At 41.2% G+C, this 20,428-nt stretch overlaps 1 protein-coding gene and 1 long non-coding RNA gene across 3 annotated transcripts in view; one reads left to right on the forward strand and one right to left on the reverse strand.

Annotated features, from left to right (window-relative positions):
- Positions 1 to 6,269: 6,269 nt before the first annotated feature.
- Positions 6,270 to 7,587, forward strand: LOC147238963 (uncharacterized). The gene is made up of 3 exons (XR_015111858.1): positions 6,270 to 6,587; positions 6,690 to 6,736; positions 7,078 to 7,587. It is a non-coding gene; the product is annotated as an uncharacterized LOC147238963 (long non-coding RNA).
- A 2,827-nt stretch (positions 7,588 to 10,414) lies between these two features.
- The window catches only part of cyp26b1 (cytochrome P450, family 26, subfamily b, polypeptide 1), a 37,526-nt gene continuing 27,512 nt past the window's right edge, over positions 10,415 to 20,428 (reverse strand). For both annotated transcript variants that reach the window (XM_086197141.1, XM_086197142.1), the window contains exons 3-7: positions 16,739 to 16,857; positions 16,449 to 16,605; positions 16,116 to 16,271; positions 14,558 to 14,842; positions 10,415 to 14,399 (exon numbers count right to left, since the gene is read on the reverse strand). In XM_086197141.1, coding sequence (XP_086053267.1) covers positions 14,007 to 14,399; positions 14,558 to 14,842; positions 16,116 to 16,271; positions 16,449 to 16,605; positions 16,739 to 16,857 — 1,110 coding nt within the window. In that variant the 3' untranslated portion in view covers positions 10,415 to 14,006. The remainder of the gene's footprint in view (positions 14,400 to 14,557; positions 14,843 to 16,115; positions 16,272 to 16,448; positions 16,606 to 16,738; positions 16,858 to 20,428) is intronic.

Raw genomic sequence — 20,428 nt, forward strand, 5'->3', positions numbered from 1 at the left:
ACAAGGAAAGTTACATGCAGACGACGCACAACAAATGCAGCAACTTTATCTGATCTCTTTCTGCATTCATGAAACCTCCTCATGCACAAATGTGTTGCAGTTGTGGAGCATCAATATTTCTGCTAGCCTGGTTGATCGGCAGTGACCATAAACATTAACTAGGTTTCAACCCAGACCATCAATCAGCAGCAGTTTGATGGTGACATCATATAAAAACGGATTCAGATGCAGCGACCTGTGAGACTGGCTTTCCCTTGATTCTCGGAAACAAGAGTTGCTGTTCAGATATGAAAATGAAACTGATGAACATGTAACATCCTGCTCAGCACCTGTGGCTGCTCAGGAGCAGTTTTTGCCTGCAGGCCAAAAAACTAAACCCTTTGGACTTCCCAGAGATGCACGTCAGCATGCTAACGCCGGATCAACCACAATGACGCATTATCACACAGTCACTCAGCTCTCTGCGTGTAGCAATGAAGACTGAACTACTACGAGTCAAATTGTATCCAGACGACTCCTTTTTCTTCTTCTCCGTCCTCCTTTTTTCTTGTGAAAAACAGTTGCCAGGAAGCATTTGTAGCGGCCCTGAGTCATGAGTGAAGAACAGAGCGCGGTATCAATGCCATTCATGCACACATTCCACAAAGCTCTAACATTTCAACGGGAGGAAATGGAAGCTTTAAAAGGAAACGTTTTCATTGTGTTTCATGATGGCTGGAGTCGTGTCAGGGCTTCTGTGAGAGTCTTAGGCTGTGGAAGTTTGACCTGGAATCAAGTGATTCCACTGCTAGCTTGTTGCTAAAATAATACGGCTCTGTGCTGTTCATGACATACTTTCACTTTCATATGCATACAGTGTTTGTGTCTTTCATAGGTGTATATATACATATATTTTTATAAACCATCATACATACATACATATATACATACATACTTTCATAGGTTTATACGTACATATATTTTATATACCATCATACATAGATACATACATACACACTTTCATAGGTTTATACATACATATATTCTTTCATCCATACACATACATGCATACTTACATACATAAACAACTTTTTCATACACACATTTATACATCTGTATGATCATACATACATTTCATATACATATTTATATTCATACATATATACATTTGTCTGAATATATATTTGTTCATATATTTAGTATGTACACATGTATGTATGTATGTATGTATGTATGTACGTACATACATGTGTACATACATAAATATATACATACATACTTTCATAGGTTTATACAAACATATATTTTATATACATCATACATACATACATACTTTCATGGGTTTATACGTAAATATATTTTTATATACATCATACATACATACATATATACATACATACTTTCATAGGTTTATACATACATATATTTTTATATACCATCATACATACATACGTACTTTCATAGGTTTATACTTACATATATTTTTATACTCCATCATACATACATACATACATACATTCTTTCATAGGTTTATAAATACATATATTTTTATATACCATCATACATACATACATACTTTCATAGTTTTTTACTTACATATATTTTTATACTCGTTCATACATACATACATACATACATTTATTTCATAGGTTTATAAATACATATATTTTTATATACATATATGTATAAACCCATGAAAGTATGTATGTATGTATGTATGATGGAGTATAAAAATATATGTAAGTATAAAACTATGAAAGTATGTATGTATGTATGATGGTATATAGAAATATATGTATGTATAAACCTATGAAAGTATGTATGTATGTATGTATGTATGTATGTATGATGTATATAAAATATATGTATGTATAAACCTATGAAAGTATGTATGTATATATGATGGTATATAAAATATATGTATGTATAAACCTATGAAAGTCTGGATGTATGTATGTATGTATGTATGTATGATGGTATATAAAAATATATGTATGTATAAACCTATGAAAGTATGTATATATGTATGTACGTACCTATGTATGTATGTATGTATGTATGTATGATGTATATAAAATATATGTATGTATAAACCTATAAAAGTATGTATGTATATATGTATGTATGATGGTATATAAAAATATATGTATGTATAAACCCATGAAAGTATGTATGTATGTATGTATGTATGATGTATATAAAATATATGTATGTATAAACCTATAAAAGTATGTATGTATATATGTATATGTATGTATGTACTTTTGTATGTATGATGTATATAAAATATGTTTGTATAAACGGATGAAAATATGTATGTACGTATGTATGTATGATGGAATATAAAAATATATGTAAGTATAAAACTATGAAAGTATGTATGTATGTATGATGGTATATAAAAATATATGTATGTATAAACCCATGAAAGTATGTATGTATGTATGTATGTATGATGTATATAAAATATATGTATGTTTAAACCTATGAAAGTATGTATGTATGTATGTATGTATGATGGTATATAAAATATATGTATGTATAAACCTATGAAAATATGTATGTATGTATATATGTACGTATGTATGTATGTATGTATGATGGTCCATAAAAATATATGTATGTATAAACCTGTGAAAGTATGAATGTATGTATGATGGTATATAACATATATGTATTATAAACCTATGAAAGTATGTATGTATGTATTTATGATGTATATAAAATATATGTTTGTATAAACCTATGAAAGTATGTATGTATGTATATATGTATGTATGATGTATATAAAATATATGTATTTATAAACCTATGAAAGTATGTATGTATATATGTATGTATGATGGTATATAAAAATATATGTATGTATGAACCTATGAAAGTAGGTATGTATGATGTATATAAAATATATGTATATTTAAACCTATGAAAGTATGTATGTATGTATGTATGTATGATGGTATATAAAAATATATGTATGTATAAACTTATGAAAGTATGTATGTATGTATGATAGATATGTATGTACAAACCTATGAAAGTATGTATGTATATATGTATGTATGTATGTATGTATGTATGATGGTATATAAAATATATGTATGTATATACCTATGAAAGTATGTATGTATGTATGATGTATATAAAATATATGTATGTATAAACCTATGAAAGTATGTATGTATATATGTATGTATGTACGTATGTATGTATGATGTATATAAAATATATGTATGTATAAACTTGTGAAAGTATGTATGTATGTATGATGGTATATAAAATATATGTATGTATAAACCTATGAAAGTATGTATATATGTATGTATGTATGATGGTATATAAAAATATATTTATGTATAAACCTATGAAAGTATGTATGTATGTATGATGGTATATAAAAATATATATATGTTTAAACCTATGAAGGTATGTATTATATGTATGTATGATGGTATATAAAATATATATATGTATAAACCTATGAAAGTATGTATGTATGTATGTTTATAAAATAAATATATGTATAAACCTATGAAAGTATTCATGTATGTACGTATGTATGTATGATGTATATAATATATAAGTATGTTTAAACCTATGAAAGTATGTATGTATGTATGATGGTATATAAAATATATGATGTATGAACCTATGAAAGTAAGTATGTATGTACATATGTATGTATGATGTATATAAAATATAAGTATGTTTAAACCTATGAAAGTATGTATGTACGTATGTATGTATGTATGATGGTATATAAAATATATGTATGTATAAACCTATGAAAGTATGTATGTATATAAGTATGAATGAACCTGTGAAAGTATTCAAGTATGAAAATAAGGACTCTGTACATAAGAATGTATGTTTTTATTAAATATATACTTTATGACTCTATGTATGAAAGTAAGAATGTAGGTATAAATGTTTGTAGGTATGCATGAAAGTATACATGAATATATGCAATTCTGCACTTGTAAATATAATGTATGCAGAGGTGAAAGTGAGCCAGAACGCAGTTCTGGTAAAATATTCACGGCCGGAACGGAGTTCCGTTAAAAAAGGAGGAGAAGGGAGCTGTCAAAATCCCATATTAAATAAAGAAAACAACATCTGAAGGCGGTTTCACACTGAACGCGGGAGACGCGGCGCGCTGTGCGGGGTGGGGTGCAAGCATGCACGGCGCTACCGAGCTGCTGGGCTTGGTTTGCGCTCATGCGACGTCACAGTGCGCCCACATACCCAATGAATGGACTTCCCCGGCGCAGCCTGCGCCTTACGCGTTCAGTGTGAAACCGCCTTGACACGGCGTTGTGCCCATGAGTGCATCTCCGCATGCGAGGTGTTTCTGGTTGACGGACACATGGGTCATGTTACTAGCATTGTTAGTTTTGATTGGTTAAAACCACACGTGTTCTGCTTTCACGGAACGAAAAAAGAGAAAGAAAACAAAACAGTGATTGTTCATGAAATTTTCCACGTTCTGTGTTGTGTCACTCACTGTAAAGTGTAAACTGATACTTTGCTAAATAAAGCATTGAGTGACATTGATGATCTGTTTTGTCATGTCTGCCTGTTCCCTGTTGTCAGTGCTGTCGTGGGCAGTGACTGTACATAGCAGCTTTCAAAGCATTTCCAGGGGGAAGGGTGGGGCTGTGGGGGCTGCAGCTGTGTGGGGGACAGACACCCGAAAACTGGAATAAAAATCACCCAAAACCGATTAAAAACCATAAAACGGCGGCGGCATGTGTGTAGAGTTCCGGCAAGACTTTTAATGTGCGCGTGTTTGTGTGTGTACACACACACACACACACACACACACACACATTGTTTATGAATTTATGTGAGTATGTAAGAAAGTATGGGTACAGGTATATATGGCTGAATGAATGGCTGTGTGTATGTATTAAATTATGTATGTAGGTACTATGGAAGTATTTCTCAATTATTTATGAAAGTACATATGTATGTTTGTACATATGCCTATATGTATGTATGGAAATATGAATGAAAGTATGTATAAAATGGATGTATTATTTATGTAAGTACATATGTATGTATGGATGGATGAATTCATATTTGTAAGTTTGTATGTATGAAAATATGTATAACAATATGGATGTATGGATATATGTATGAAAGTATGTATGCATGTGTTTAAGTATATATAAAAATATGGATTTGTGTATGCATGTATAAATGTATGAATGTTTGAATTCATGTAATTTTTCATGTATGTATGAAGGTATGAATGTATGTATGAGTGTATATATGAGTGTACATATGAAAAATATATGTATATGTATGTATAAATTTAAGCACGAAAATATTTGTTTGTATGTATCAAACTGCCTTTGGAGTGGCAGACCAGGGTGGTGGACCCCGTCTTTAAGAAAGGGGACCAGAGGGTGTGTTCCAACTATGGGGGGATCACACTCCTCAACCTCCCTGGTAAGGTCTACGCCAGGGTACTGGAGAGGAGGGTCAGGGTGATAGTTGAACCTCAGATTGAGGAGGAGCAGTGTGGTTTTTGTCCCGGCCGTGGAACCGTGGATCAGCGCTTCAACCTCGCTGGAGGGGTCATGGGAGTTTGCCCAACCAGTCCACATGTGCTTTGTGGACCTGGAGAAGGCTTACGACCGTGTTCCCAGGAGCACCCTGTGGAGGTACTCCGGGAGTATGGGGTGGATGGCCCTTTACAAAGGGCCATTCGGTCATTCTACCGGAGGAGCGAGAGTCTGGTCCGCGTGGCCGGTAGTAAGTCAGACTTGTTCCCAGTGAGGGCTGGACTCTGCCAAGGCTGCCCTTTGTCACCGGTTCTGTTCTTAACTTTTATGGACAGAATTTCTAGGTGCAGCCAGGTGGTGAGGGGGTAGAGTTTGGTGGCGGGAGGGTGTCGTCTCTGCTGTTTGCGTATTGCGTTTTGTAGTCCTCTTCGCGCCATCGGGCCACGACCTCCAGCTCTTGCTGGGCCAGTTTGCAGCCGAATGTGAAGCGGCTGGGAGTGAGGGTAAGATGGAGCGGGTGATTGACAGGCGGATTGGGGCGGCATCCGCAGTGATGCGGGCGCTAAACCAGTCTGTTGTGGTGAAGAGGGAGCTTAGCCAAAAGGCGCGGCTCTCGATTTACCAGTCAGTCTACATTCCAACCCTCACCTGTGGTCATGAGCTCTGGGTAATGACCAAAGAACAAGATCCTGAATCCAAGCGGCTAAAATGAGTTTCCTCCTCAGGGAGGCTGGGCTCTCCCTTAGAGACAGGGTGAGAAGCTCAGTCCTTCAGGAGGGACTCAGAGCAGAGCTGCTGCTCCTCCATGTAGAGGAGTCAGTGGAGGTGGTTCAGGCATCTGGTGAGGACGCCTCCCTCAGGAGGTGTTCCAGGCATGTCTGACCAGGAGGAGGCCTCGGGGCCGACCCAGGACATGGTGTAGGGATTATATTTCTGGGCTGGCCTGGGAACGCCTCAGGATTGTCCCAGAAGAGCAGGTTGAGATGGCTGGGGAGAGGACAGTCTGGGCTTCCTTGCTGAGGCTGCTGCCCCCGCGGCCCGGACCAACCGGATAAGAGGAGGAGGAGGATGACGATGATGAATTGTGTATATACTTAAGTATGCATGAATGTATGTATTAAAACATGTATGTATATATATGAATGAATATAAGTATTTCTCTCTCTCTCTCTCTCTCTCTCTCTCTCTATATATATATAGGGTACAAGATCGCTAGAACAGAGGACACCAGCTAAAATTCCGTATCAGTATGTATGAATGCATTCATGAAAGTATTGTATGTATGTGTACCTATGCGTGTGTGTTTGTGTGTTTGTGCGTGTAATATATAAAGGACATTTGAAACACACATGCACACACATACACACGCACACACACACTTGTTTCCCTTGAAGTGCTTCATCTTGGAGTACTTAGTGTAGCAAACAGTCTCTCCTGGCGGCAAAACTACAAACAAACAGAACAAACACATGCTTTGTATATGTGTGTGTGTGTGTGTGTGTGTGTGAGAGAGAGAGAGAGAGGGAGCCGAGCTTATTGTAATGGTTTTCTCTCTCTGGCTCTGTCTCTGTCTTGCGTCAAACTAAAGGAAAAGCCCCCTCAAATAGTCTGTTCCTTCTTGATGTGTTCCGTCTGCACTGATCTGCTGGCGGCTGAACAAACGTCGGCATGCAGACCTCAGCCAGAGCTGAGCCGGACCCCCGTGTGATGAGATTCTTCAAACGAGGATCCAAAGAAGGTGGACGTGTGTTGAGGCCATGCGAGCCAAAGGCGTCTGAGCAGTTTTTCTTCTTTTGTGTGATGTCAGCTCATCAAGGAAGTACATGGACCCCCTGGTTAGCGATGTTCCACATGTGTGCAGTTTAGCGGCATCCACAGGAAGATGTGTTAATGGTGATGCAAAAATTGTTGACAATAAAGATTTGAGTGCGACTGTTGAGTGCGTTCGGTCACAACAGACCCTCACATGTACGTGTTGAGAATGAAGGCAAGGTCTTTGGTGAGGCTCTGGTCCTGCTCTGGTTTTCTGTCTATGCTAACGATCCACTGGTTCCGCCATCCATACCCAACAAGAGCATCGCGACTTCGACAGAAACGCTACTTTGTGTGAATTTCTTTTCTTTCCTGTCGGATTCTCAGAATAAAACCAGACTTTCACAGAAGGTCAGCCGTCCTTGTTTACCAAAGGAACATTTGGCTAAATTAAAACAAAAATTCATGGCACAAATCCAGTACCGAAGACACACCAGAGCAATGGTGGTGAAACAGCAGAAGTCTGGTTCGAATGTGGCACTGGCACCCTCATAAATCCTCACCATGTATCTGAGTGCTCTGAAGTATCTGTACTAATACATCACATTCAGGGCCGTTTCCGCTGAGAGAGAGAAAACATTTGTTCCCTTTTACACAAACAAAAATACCAAACAGCAAAACAAAAATCAAATCACTGGGTAGAGAACTACTCTGCACAAACCATCTGCAGTCCTGCCAGGGCACTCAGTCCAAATCTTTGTTCGAAGTCTCTCCATTTTACTCGAGTGCTCCTGAATCAATCGCTGACGGTTTTTAAAAAAGTTTGTTACAAATGCGTGCACTTGGTTCATATTCTTGAAGATGAGACTTAAACCATCCTTCCATCCATCCATGTTCCCCCTCTCCTCCTGTTGAGGGTGGTGTGGGTGGAGCCTATCCCAGCAGCCTTCCCCCTGGACAGGTCACCAGTCCATGGCAGGGCCAACACATAGAGACAGACAACCATCGGCTCTCCCAGCCACGCCTACGGTCAATTTAGAGTCTGGATTAACCTGGTCCCTCTTGATGTCTTTGGACTGTGGAGGAAGCTGGAGTACCAGAGAGAACCCAGCAGGAACAGGGAGAACATGGAGACTCACCCAGAAAGACCCCGTGCTGCAGCCGGGGCTCCACCCACAACCTTCTTGCTGGGGGCCACAGGGAGGACCACTGCTCCACCCACAACCTTCTTGATGGGGGCCACAGTGAGGACCACTGCTCCACCCACAACCTTCTTGATGGGGGGCCACAGTGAGGACCACTGCTCCACCCTCAACCTTCTTGATGGGGGGCCACAGTGAGGACCACTGCTCCACCGTGCTGCCATAACAGTATGACTGTATGTATAAATGATAAAAGTATGTTTGTGTGTATGTACAGTATGTATGTATGTATGAACGTATGTATAACTTATAATATGTATTATCATTACCTGTTGCACTTTGTTGTTTGTTTCACAACCTTCTTGCTGGGGGGCCACAGTGAGGACCACTGTTCCACTGTGCCGCCCTGATACTTAAACCAAAAAGTGTATTTCACTTTTCTAGTACTCACTGAGTCTTTAGCTCGCAAACATGTTTTTCCCATCCTTCATTACTTCTTATTTACGCCACAATGCAGGAAGAGCCAGCCAAATATATTTAGCTTGAAGCTAATGGAGAATGACAGCTAACAACAGCTCATCATCTGGTATAATCCAGGTCTTCCTAATCCAGATGGGTGATCAGTAATCCACAAACACTCCAATTAAAGATCAGAACTAACTAGAACACTTCCAGTGCTCATTCATGGTGGCGCCGTTAGCTCCGAGGTGAACATATGTGGCCAGCTCTTTCTGCATTCTTGGGTCAGAAAGAAGTACTACACTTAATATTTGAAAGGTACTATACAGTTTTTGGCTGAAGTATCGCTTCGACGTCGATGGAGGACTTTGAGCCATAACTGAAGACAGATGACCGGACTGGACTATATTATTATTTGCATTTTTCTAGATATTGAGAAGCTGTGTTTAGTTTCTCATACACGATTGAGTTATTTTAGCTTTAGTGCAGCGCACGCAAACCTGGACAACCCAGCAGGACGTCCTAGACCAGCAGGGTCCGAAGCTCCAGGCAGCAACAAGGGTGGGGGCTCGTCTGCTGATACCTTTCTGGTTGGTTGACCGTTAGCTCAAAAGCTAACACTAAGCTGAAGTTATAGACTCGACCGACTGCTCTGGTGTCCATGCGAGTGTGCTGACGACCATCCATGGTGCCTCACATCTGTTTCACTTTCCAGCTGAGGTTCTTGTGAACAAACTTTCATGTTTGATGGTGTGGTTTATAAAACTTGTGTTTTGTGTGGTTTTGAAAAACACCGAACAGGAATTCACACTTGACTGATTCTGGAAGGGGTTTGGATATCTAGATCTTCCCCGTCTTGGGAGCACTGGCAACTGTATCCCAGTTCGATCAGAACGGAGTTTCAGCAGCCGCGACACATGCTGAGAGGCCGATCTGTTTCTGATGCGCTTCGCAACCACCTCCCGCCATCCAGCACTCGGGCAGATGTGCACCAGTCGCTGGTGTTCAGCACTCAGAGGAAAGACGTGTGATGGGGGCAGCTGGGAGTTGAAGGACTTGTCCATTCATTAACCCTCTAATGGCCAACAACTGTGTCTCGTCCTTGAAAGACAAAAAGATGTGAGAATTTGAGACACAAAACCCGACAAAACCTTCCTTATTTCCTCCACATATTCACATCGCCTAAATTCACTTAAAAAAAAAAAATTGAAACTTGAACCTGAAAAAGTTTAGACTGACTGGCCTGCTAATGTTATAATGAACAGAAATTGTAATGGTTTTGTGTCCAGTGCTACTGGTATTTGATAGATGTGCTTGTTCTCTCAGATACTTGATATTTTGATTTATTACCTGATCCACATGATGAGACTTAGAACCGTCATTAATGCCGAGAATATTGTGTACATGAAGGTGCTAATTAGAACGAAACTGGACCAAGAAAGAGCAGCAGATTTTCATGATTCGGTTCCAAAAAAAATCTGCAATCTTTTTCCAAAGTAATTCTTTTTTTCTTTAGCTAACTATATAAATGGACGCACACTACAATAATTCATTTCTCAGTCCTACTTTTTTCCTTATAGTTTATTACAGGAGTACATTTAACAATCACGGTAACAAAAAATGAAACTGAAGAAAGTAGAAGGAGACATTCAGATCAAAACTAAATGAATTTTTTTTTTTCCTGTAAAAAGAAAATACAAATATTATATACAGAATGACAAGAGACAGGTTCAGAGAAACCACCAGGTAAAAGGAGCAGGAAGTGTAGTCACATGGCACTTAAAAAATAGACATACCTCGCAAGTGCTTTCTGTTTTCCATAATTAATATCAAATAAAATGCAGTGATAATAAGTCTGAATAACAAAACAAATAATTATTACAGTAATCAATCAACAATATTAACATTTTAAACACTGTTTACAATATAACTGAAATACATAACATTCTAAATAAATCCAATATTTTCCAAAGACCTTCTCATTTAGGCTAAAATCTCTAAATCTGTAATAGAATAAAAAATAGCACTTCAAATATCTTATAACAACAATATTAATCGTACAATAACATTAATATTAGGTTATTAGTAGATGTAAATAGCTGATTTTCCCCATGGCTTGCTAAAGAAAGGAATATTATACAAATTAATATACACCATAACCTATTAATGCTTTCACAAAATTCACACACACACACACACACACACACACACACACACACACACACGTGTATATATAACATATACACACATACATATATGTATTTATATATTATATATACACATATATGCATGTGTGAATATATATATATATTATATATATATGTGTGACATACACATAACATACACATATGCGTATATTATATATATATAATATATACACACATACATATATGTGTATATATAATATATATATATATATATATTGTATATACACACACATACATATAGGTATATACACACACACACACACACACGTATATGTATACACACTTGCCAGTGTATTTGCTACACTTGGATAAAGGAATGTAGTATAACACAACAGCCCTGCCTAAAATCCTCTGGGAGGATGAGAATGTTCTGTTTTCTGTTGGAGAGAGGTTCCTTTTATTGGTGCTGGTGATGAACGGTTCTGAGAGGTGTTCCTAATACTTTGTCAATGTATCTACATGACACCGGCAAAATATTAGGAAGTTAATATTGGTATTATACTTCATTAGTTATACTTTGATGAGTCAAATAAATTGGCAAGTGAGCGTGTACATACTTGTAGATAGAACGAAAGAAATCTCACTTAATACACACTTTTGTAATCTAGAACTCTCAATTAGAAAATATACACAAGAAAAGCAGCAAAAAGAATTATTTAATATACTTTTATGAAGAAATCAGTGGTGTGGTTGGTCAGAAGACTGAACTATGTCTGGCACAGGCTGCGTCCATGCGGAATGCCGCTGGGTAGCAGGTCTCCGAGTGTGGCACTGCCTTCTCCTGAAGCTTCATTGGTCCTTCTCACTCAGCCTTCCATCTTTGAGTCTCTGCTTAGAAAGTCCCAGAGTTCAGCTAACAAGTCCCAAAGTTCCGGTGTAGCAGATTTCCATATCTGGGAAATTCTTAAACTTCCTCTCCAAGTATGGAACATACAAGCTCCGAGAGTTCTGATTGTGCAATCACCTCAAACGATAAATCTCTTTCAGCAAATAAAGTTGCTTCAACCATGGAATTATTGTTTTTCTTTTTTTTTTGCATTCTTAGCGTTGATTGGAGGAGCAGCAAGACCCAAAATCACCTTCTCCACAGAACTCAAAATGGCTGCTCCAAGGAGATGGGAAACACAAACAAACAGCACACAAAAAGACATAGGATGACCAGGCAACACTCAAGCAGCATATATGTAGGTCTTGTCCTCTGCACCTCCTCCACCTCTCCTCCTCCTCCAGCTCAGGAAGTTGCACTACATTGGGAGTTCTTGTATCCTTGCTTCAGGACAGAGTTAGCGCCACCTTTGAGTATCAAACAGACCTCATTACCATTTGACCAGGATTTCATTAGGTTCCTCTTGTGTAAAGCCAATTGGGAATTCCTGGGATGGGCTGCACCAGTTGGTCCTTACTTAGCCTGGTCCTCGCTGCTAAGTCAATCTAAGACAAACTGGACTTTACAGCAGTTGCACCAGCAAGACTTAAAGCTGCTCCTGGGACGTGATGCTAATCCAGCTGCTTTGTTTTGAATTATCTCAAATTTGCGGAGGAACACTTTCTATGATGACTCCTTCAGATGATGTCCATCGGAGAGCAGGCAGAACCAAACAAACCCAGCACAAAAAAAATCTGCGCACAAATATTCCAACAACCAGATGAAGACCTCGTCCATCGAAACGTTGTATGTGCTCTTAGGTGTCAGACGTAGGAAGTGAGGGGAAGGCTTAGGGTTAGAGTCCAGTGACACCAAACTTAGGAACAGAAATAGACCCTGTTGGTGCGACCCACTAATCTTTGCAGTACTGCAGATCAAAATGGCTACAAATGAATCAAGTAAGAGCGAACGCTTCTGGAAACCCCTGATATCGTTTAGTTCCTGTCCACAGAAACCAGAATAACTGTAATTGGTCCAACTCTGAAACTACTCAGACGTGCAGTCATGAAAAGCAAAAGCTGATTCGCCACAACTCTGCACCTGAGTTCACACACAATATCAAGAAGAGGCGGTATTCTGTATGCAGGCAACATTTTGACTCGGTGCTGAAGGGTAACTCGAGAGCAATTCAAGGCAGTTCATGAAGTCTCTTTTTCTCTTTGTATCTCGTATTTTCACTCTGCTTTGCTTCCATAGTGATTTTGTAATTGAGAACTTAATCAAGGAATACAAGGGTGAAGAATGCTTCTTTCTTAAAAATGATCACAAATAGTTTCAAATCAACTCAATCTAAGTTGCCCTTTTATACCACTCCGAAATATTGTGTTCAGACCCTTAAAATATCCCGCAGGTATGTTTCCCGTCCCAACTACAATTCTAAGCTGCAACTCTTCACTTCCTGAATTTATACCTGACCCCAATTATAACTTGTGATGTTGTTTGTTCTTCTCATCTTTTTTTTAATAAACTTCAAAGTTTTTTTGTTTTTTGACCCTGAATTTTTCAAATTGGACCAGAACTTGAGGTTCTGAACTTGAACAACCACCTCTTCTACCCTGCTAGATAACTGGAATGCTTAGCTGGCTTTGATCAAGAAAACTGCTCGGATCTCCTTTCCTCCCATCCTATACCCTGTTTCCTCCGTCTCTTCTTCCCTCTACAACTGTCTTTTTAAGATTTTGACTCCTCATTCCACCCAAGGTAACACCACAGCTTTTGTTCTCCCGTTGTGTACTACCCACATTCTCTTTCAAATTATATTACATAGCTTTTTTGTACATACATTTTGTTTGTATCTTTCTTTTAAAGAATGCACAGAATAGAGCATAGTCAAGAATTTTTTGGCAGCTTCTTCCTTTCTTGGAGGAAAGTTACAAACATCAACCAGAGGTGAAGACTCCTGCATTTCCTTGAGTCTGAAAAGGAACCTTCAGCGTAGCAGAACAAAGGTGGAGAAGAGAAAGTAACTGAAATTTCCTTCCTTCAGTCTTCTCCCTTCCATCACTCACCCCCTGCATCAACTTTCCACCCTTCAAACAGTCGCTCCAAGCAGCTCATCTGACTTGGCCATGATCTCGTTCTGGTTGGAGTCCAGGCCATAGAACTTGACCTTCAGCCCATCAACTGGGTGGACCACAGGTACTGTGATCACGCGGGGGAACTGCCGGCTGGCCAGCTCGAAGCGGCTGGTGCTGGCTAGCTCGATGGCCAGGAGGCGGAGGAAGAGGGTGGCGAGCTGCTTGCCCAGGCAGGACCGAACACCCCCGCCGAAGGGAAGGTAGTTGAAGCGTCCCTCTTTGTCTTCACCGCGCTCCTGGCTGAAGCGGTCTGGGTCAAAGGCATCCACATCCTTGAAGACAGCCGACGTATCATGCGTGTCCCGAATACTGTACATCACACTCCAGCCCTTAGGAATCTGAACTCCCTAGAGACACACAGACAGTCAGGGACCTCATTTGGTACAGGTACATTCAAGACTGCAGATTTGTCACACTTTTAGAAAGCCACAGATTTTAGGAAATGCCAAATATCATTTCTTTACATATATAATAAAAAAGATATATTCCATTCTTGGCCACCTACGTCAAGTTCGAAGGTCTGCATGGCGGTCCGGTAGGCCCCAGACACAGGCGTAAAGAGTCTCAGCACCTCCTTGATGACACAGTCCAGGTACTTCAGGCTGACAATGGTGTCCAGCCTCAGCTCTCCTTCAGGGCAGAGGCAGCCATTGTGGAGGAGGCCCCGTGCTCGCAGCTCCTCCCTCAGGCGCTCCAGGACAGGAGGGTGGCGCAGGAGCTGCATAATAAGGGAGGTGCTGGCACTGGCCGTTGTGGCGAAGGAAGCGAAGATGAGTTCAATGGTGGACTCCTGGGGAGGCATGAAGGTGTATCAGTGCACTGGTTGCTGCAAGTTTGGCCTGAGTTCAATGCTCTTCTCTGACGTCTCAACCTCACTACAACTCTGGTTTGGTGCTACTGTGAACCAGTGCCAAAGCTGAAGAATTCTAGTTGGTTCATTTTTAGCCCCCAGCTGAATAGTAAAGACTGGATGAAACTGAATGATGATTTGATGATGAGAGTTTGTAAACAGACTTTTTGGGAAGGTTTAGCTTTTGTTAGCCAAAAGTCTAAATTAGCTGCTAGCAAAATATACGTCGCTGTCTTTTCCTGCATTCTTGAGTAACTGAGAAGTAATGAAGGAGGGAAAAAAATGTCTCCATGATCCTAAGGTACCTATTAGTGAGTACTTGAAGGCAAAATACACCTTTGGGTGAAGTATTACTTCAACATAAGCAGCAGTAACATCCTCAGTGTCCTGCTAGAAAACACCTGACAGACAAAAAAGATGGAGCTGGAGTACAAAAGTGCATACAGGCTTGTGTATTTACAGCTGGGGCCTGTATCTGGTTTACCACCAGGTTCCTCTCTATGGTAGTTCTTGCATTATTCCTCATTAGTGCACCTATTAGTTCAAGTGAAGCCTCAACTTTAAGTTCAAACGGCGCCTACGCTAATGTAAGACAATGTTGTTTCTTGTTCCTGAAAAGTCGTCTGTTTGGAAATATCAAGTTCATCGCCAACAACAACATTTAGCGAGCCATTCCAGGCCCATTATTAAGGTAGTGGAATAAATAACAGTGAGGCCGAGCAGCACGACTCTCATTATAAACCTCTCGTCTGCCATCATGTGTGTCAAAACATGCCTCGGCCTGTGTATGTGTTATATATGTGTGCGTCAGAAAGCTCCAGGAGAGTGCTTCGGCCTGGGCCTCTGCGACAGGGGCTCCCCAGTTCACTCTGAGTGTGTATTTATACATATGTGTGTGTGTACAGGAGGCCTCTTTCAGACCCCTCGCAGGGGGAGTGTTGACTTATTTTTGGCCCTGGACGTAGCCCAGAAACCACAGGAGCGAGAGCGGAGCAGAGAGAGTTGAGTTTCCACAGAATTCCTCAGAATTACTTAAATCGGTAAACAGAGGGTGTGCCCGTGCATGACTGTGTGTGTTTCCCTACTACCGTCCACCTGAAACACTGATATAGGTGTTGGAGGAATCAAGAGTATGTTCATCTGGGTCCTCTCTTGCGGATGTTTACACACCTTCCTCTCCTACCCAGGTGATTTTCACCCACAGGTATGTTACCTTCAGCTCCTGCATGGTGAGCTCAGTGCCGTTCTCTTTGGCGCTCTCCATCAGCACGTCCAGGGCGTCGCTGTAGTCCTTCCCGAGGTTACACAGCGGCTTCTCCCTGATGGCTTTCTCTATGCTTTTCTGCAGTGTGTCCCGTGCTCGGATGCCCTGAAAAAAAAAATTAAGTCAAGCAGTGACTCCTGGCGCATCTTTTGTAAGTTAGGGTGTTCCAGAGAAAAACAAAGTCAAAAGGTGTGTTAGCCTGCCTCAGTAAGATTATAGATTTGTTCCAACTTTGCACCTACAAGTGAAAAGGACACAGTGGTAATTTTGCGGAGGATTTACCTTCCTGTATCCGCTGAATGGAAGGTCTATGGGCAGGCTGAAGAGGTTGTTCACAAAGTCCTGGAAGGTTGAGAACAGATGCCTCATCTCCTCCTCTGACACCCGGAAGCCCAGCAGCACCCTCACCGCCATGGTGAAAGACAACCTCTGGCTCTCCCTGTGGAGAGACGACCCATCAGGACCCAAGTACCACCTCCCTACCGCGCATCATACCACTTCCTCTACTGCCATTCACAGCTTTTCAGTGGAACTTGTGTTTTTTCGTGCAGGTAACAAACTGATCAGCACACCTGTAGACGTTGATGGGTTCAGGGTTGGAGCTCCACACCCGAAGGCTCTCCTGGATGACCTGCTGGATTTTGGGGAGGTAGGACTCCAAGGCTTCATGACTGAACACTTTGGCAAACACCTGTGTAGACGGAGAAATGACACATCCGTTCAGATGGAGAACAGGTATACATCCTTCTGTTGGTGACAAAGTGAAGGTCAAGGACAAAAACACAGGTTAAGCTGCTGCGGACCAGAATCAATCCGTTTCTGCTGATGGTTCTCTGAAATGAACCACGTGACGCTTCAGGTGTGCTGGGCTCAGCTAAACAAGAACGAAAACCACGTGGTTGGACGCCACTGTTCTGTTCCACGTGGGGGTCCCTGCTGCTCTCCCTGCCTGTGGCATTCCATGTATTCTCATAGAAGGCCCCAGGACAGCGCCATACCACCAATTTACCATTTTCTTCTTGATGAAATCGGTCCTGGCTGAACGGGTATAATTTCTCCAAAGTATAAGCGATACGTCGCCTGGCGATGTGTCTGCAGTAAACACAAACTGTGGCGGGTAAATAGAACGCTGTATTTCTGCATTAAAAACAAGCTTTCATAAGTGGGACCATCAATCCTACTCACTAATTTTTTGCTGTTTCAAGCTGGAAACCGTTACAGAACATTATTACCTACTATAATTATTAGGCCCACCCAAAATGTAAAGGCTGGGTTGGGCCTGTTCTGTACGATCAGGATCTGGTTTGCTGTAAAAACCACAAATTAGTAGGATTGTGAAGCCCTGGTCTCAGTACGCTGCCAGTATTTTTATTGAATTACGTTCCCGTTTTACTGTCCTATATTTATATCCTCTCTCGGTCATATCTCTGCTACTTTTTCCACCCATTAATGCCCCTCTTCTCTCTCTTGAAATACACCAAGACAAGATTTTCTGTTTTCATTCTCAATCATTCTCAGCGATTCCTTATTCAACCCCAAAATTCTCCCTCTGTCTCCTCCTCCTCTCGCTTTACTTATTAACAGCGGAGACTTATACATTGTGGAGATTTTCCCCTGCAGTCAGCAGAACAGGACTGACAGGCACAAAGACCAAAGGGGGGCGGGGGGGGGTAGTCTTTCCTGGCTGCTCAAAGTATTTCTTCGTATGAATCAGTCATCAGCGTTGTTTGGACAAATAACATTCCATCTGATTTAACTTCCAAAACTGCCTTGAAAAGCGTCTTGGGAATGATTTAGAAGTAGGGAACACTGAAGAGGAGAGAAGACTAGAATCAGGCTTTCATACCAACATGAATCACTTAACTTTATTAGGATAAATAACAATCGGATGCATTGAAACTTTCCCTGAAAACATGAACAAAGTGGTTTAGAGAGATTAGGAGAGAACGTGAGAGGATACGGCTGCTTGTCAGGAGGAAATTTCAGCTCGTCAGATACAATGTTCACTAGATGTTCTCACCAACATCCTGTCCTCGACATTAACGACAGGCCTGAAGAGCAACTTTGGTCCCAATTCTCCTCAAAAAAAGGGAAACTTCAAGAGGCAAATTTGATAGCAGAAGAGACCTGAAGCTCAGTGGCGGTGACCTTGAAGTCATGTGACCCTGGTGTAGCCCCTTCCTAGGCTAACGTTAGCTTAGCACTGCTAACGTAGCATCCAGGCTTCCAGCATCATCAGAGGGTTCATCAGTGAAGATGATCTTGATGAACTGAACCTGGAAGATCATCAACTTTTGTTCACCAGAGCTGATTTACTGGTTCAATCACCACAATCACATGGAGCGATCCTATTGGCTGCTGGGGGAGGAACCAGGAGATGACCACTTCCTGTTGGTGGAGGAACCAGGAGATGACCACTTCCTGTTGGTGGAGGAACCAGGAGATGACCACTTCTTGTTGGTCTACAAACACACCTCATCTTTGTATTCATTCTTTGTTAAATTCTTTAAATCCTTTTTTTACTTATGAACTTCTTTTTATTATATAACTTTACAGAGTGGTAATTATGGTGTTTTTATCGCTTACTTTATCGTTGTGGTTTCGATTTATGACTTTCCTCTGGCTTTTTTCCATCAGTGTAGACAAACTAAACCACACATAACAGAAGAGGCTCCACCACAGGATGTAGTAAAACGACCTCCTGATACTCCTCGATACCCCTTTCATGTAAATGACGTCTCTCCAGACTGACTTGTCCTGGACTTACACATCTACTACCTGCTCAAAGAAAGTGGCTAGTGTGCATTTAGGAACACATTTTCCACATGTTAGCACATTAAAGTTGTAAAGACAAAGTGTCCCAGCCTGTTTTCTCTGAGACGGACTGGAGGCTGAGAGGGAAGAAAGGAGCTTCCAGTGGGACTCAGGCCAGCGAGGGTTCATGTGGTTCCTGAGGTCCACGTCTCAGCCACCAAACCATCAGTCGGCCACTTGTACTCCTATTTTGTCCTCATTTTCGTCTCATTTTCTTCCTCCTATGTTGCCCTGCTTCCCTCCCTCCGTCACCCTCCGAATGAATGAACAATAGTCCACTGACGCCGTGTGCATGGAAGTGTGTGAGTTACGTGTACGTGCGGGATGTTTGTGAGGGAGGTCTGGTTAGCACAGATCACAGTGCGCTCAGAGACGTTAGCAGTGCTACATTTCCTCTGCTGCCGCACCCTGGGCCCACTGGTCACAGATCAGCTTACATGACCTGCTCGCCAACCCCGACCACAAGGGGATTACACTCAGGGTCTGACCTCAGAACAGTCTGAGAAAGGCTGTCACGCTCCTTTTTCTTGTTTACTTTATGACATATGATTGATTCATCGCTGTTTGTTCGTACGTCAAGTATATTTTGGACAAGTCTGACCAGACTTGGATGACAACTGGAGACCTGATACGTCTTGACACCCAGTCAGAGACGTTACAAAGAGACAAACCGCTGTGGGAACGCTGAAGAGAACAAGACAAGGTCAGAACCTCCTCTGGGTCTGGACCACAGTGGTCAGGGCAGCTGCAGGATGTTAGAGACTCATATCCAACTATTTGTTGTGGTCCCAGAAATATCGACTGCCATCACAGTCGTCACTGGGTGACACAGAACTAGTACAACTACCACCATTCAGCGCCGTCTCACTCACTGGATGACTCCATCAAACAGCAGAACCACACCGTCGCAGCCGTAACCAGCATGCCATGGACCACGACCAGAGAAAAGCTACAAGAACCAGATGCTCCAGGACTCTCACGCCACCCTGGGCGAGGTATGCCTCACAGTCAAGAACAGAGACATGAGACGTGACCCCACCCTCTTGTTCTGCCACGATAGTTCTAACCCTAACTCGTAGGACCCTAAAAACCCTCAATGATGAAGCTGATAGAACCGACAGACGTTCTCTTTAAGTGGAACCTCTTGATTGATCTCCTTCTTAATCAAACCCGTGTCTCATCCTGTTCTCGTGTGGTCAGTTTTGGTTCGTTCGTACGTTGGTGAAAGAATTGGTTGATTGATTCGTCTCCGACTGACCACAGACGTGTTTTCTGAGGTATAAAAACACACTGAAAAGTGATTTGGGGTAAAAATATTTGTGAGGTTGAGTAATATCATGAATTTAGCTATTTAACGCGTCTGTGCAGGATTATGGGTAATTGGACAATTTGGGTGCCTGTTTCTATACACACACACACACACACACACACACACACACATACAGACT

The sequence above is a fragment of the Aulostomus chinensis genome, chromosome 24 (assembly GCF_037954235.1).
Source record: "Aulostomus chinensis isolate RoL2024-O1b breed Wild chromosome 24, RoL_Achi_v1.0, whole genome shotgun sequence".
In the NCBI taxonomy this organism is placed as follows: Eukaryota; Metazoa; Chordata; class Actinopteri; order Syngnathiformes; family Aulostomidae; genus Aulostomus; species Aulostomus chinensis.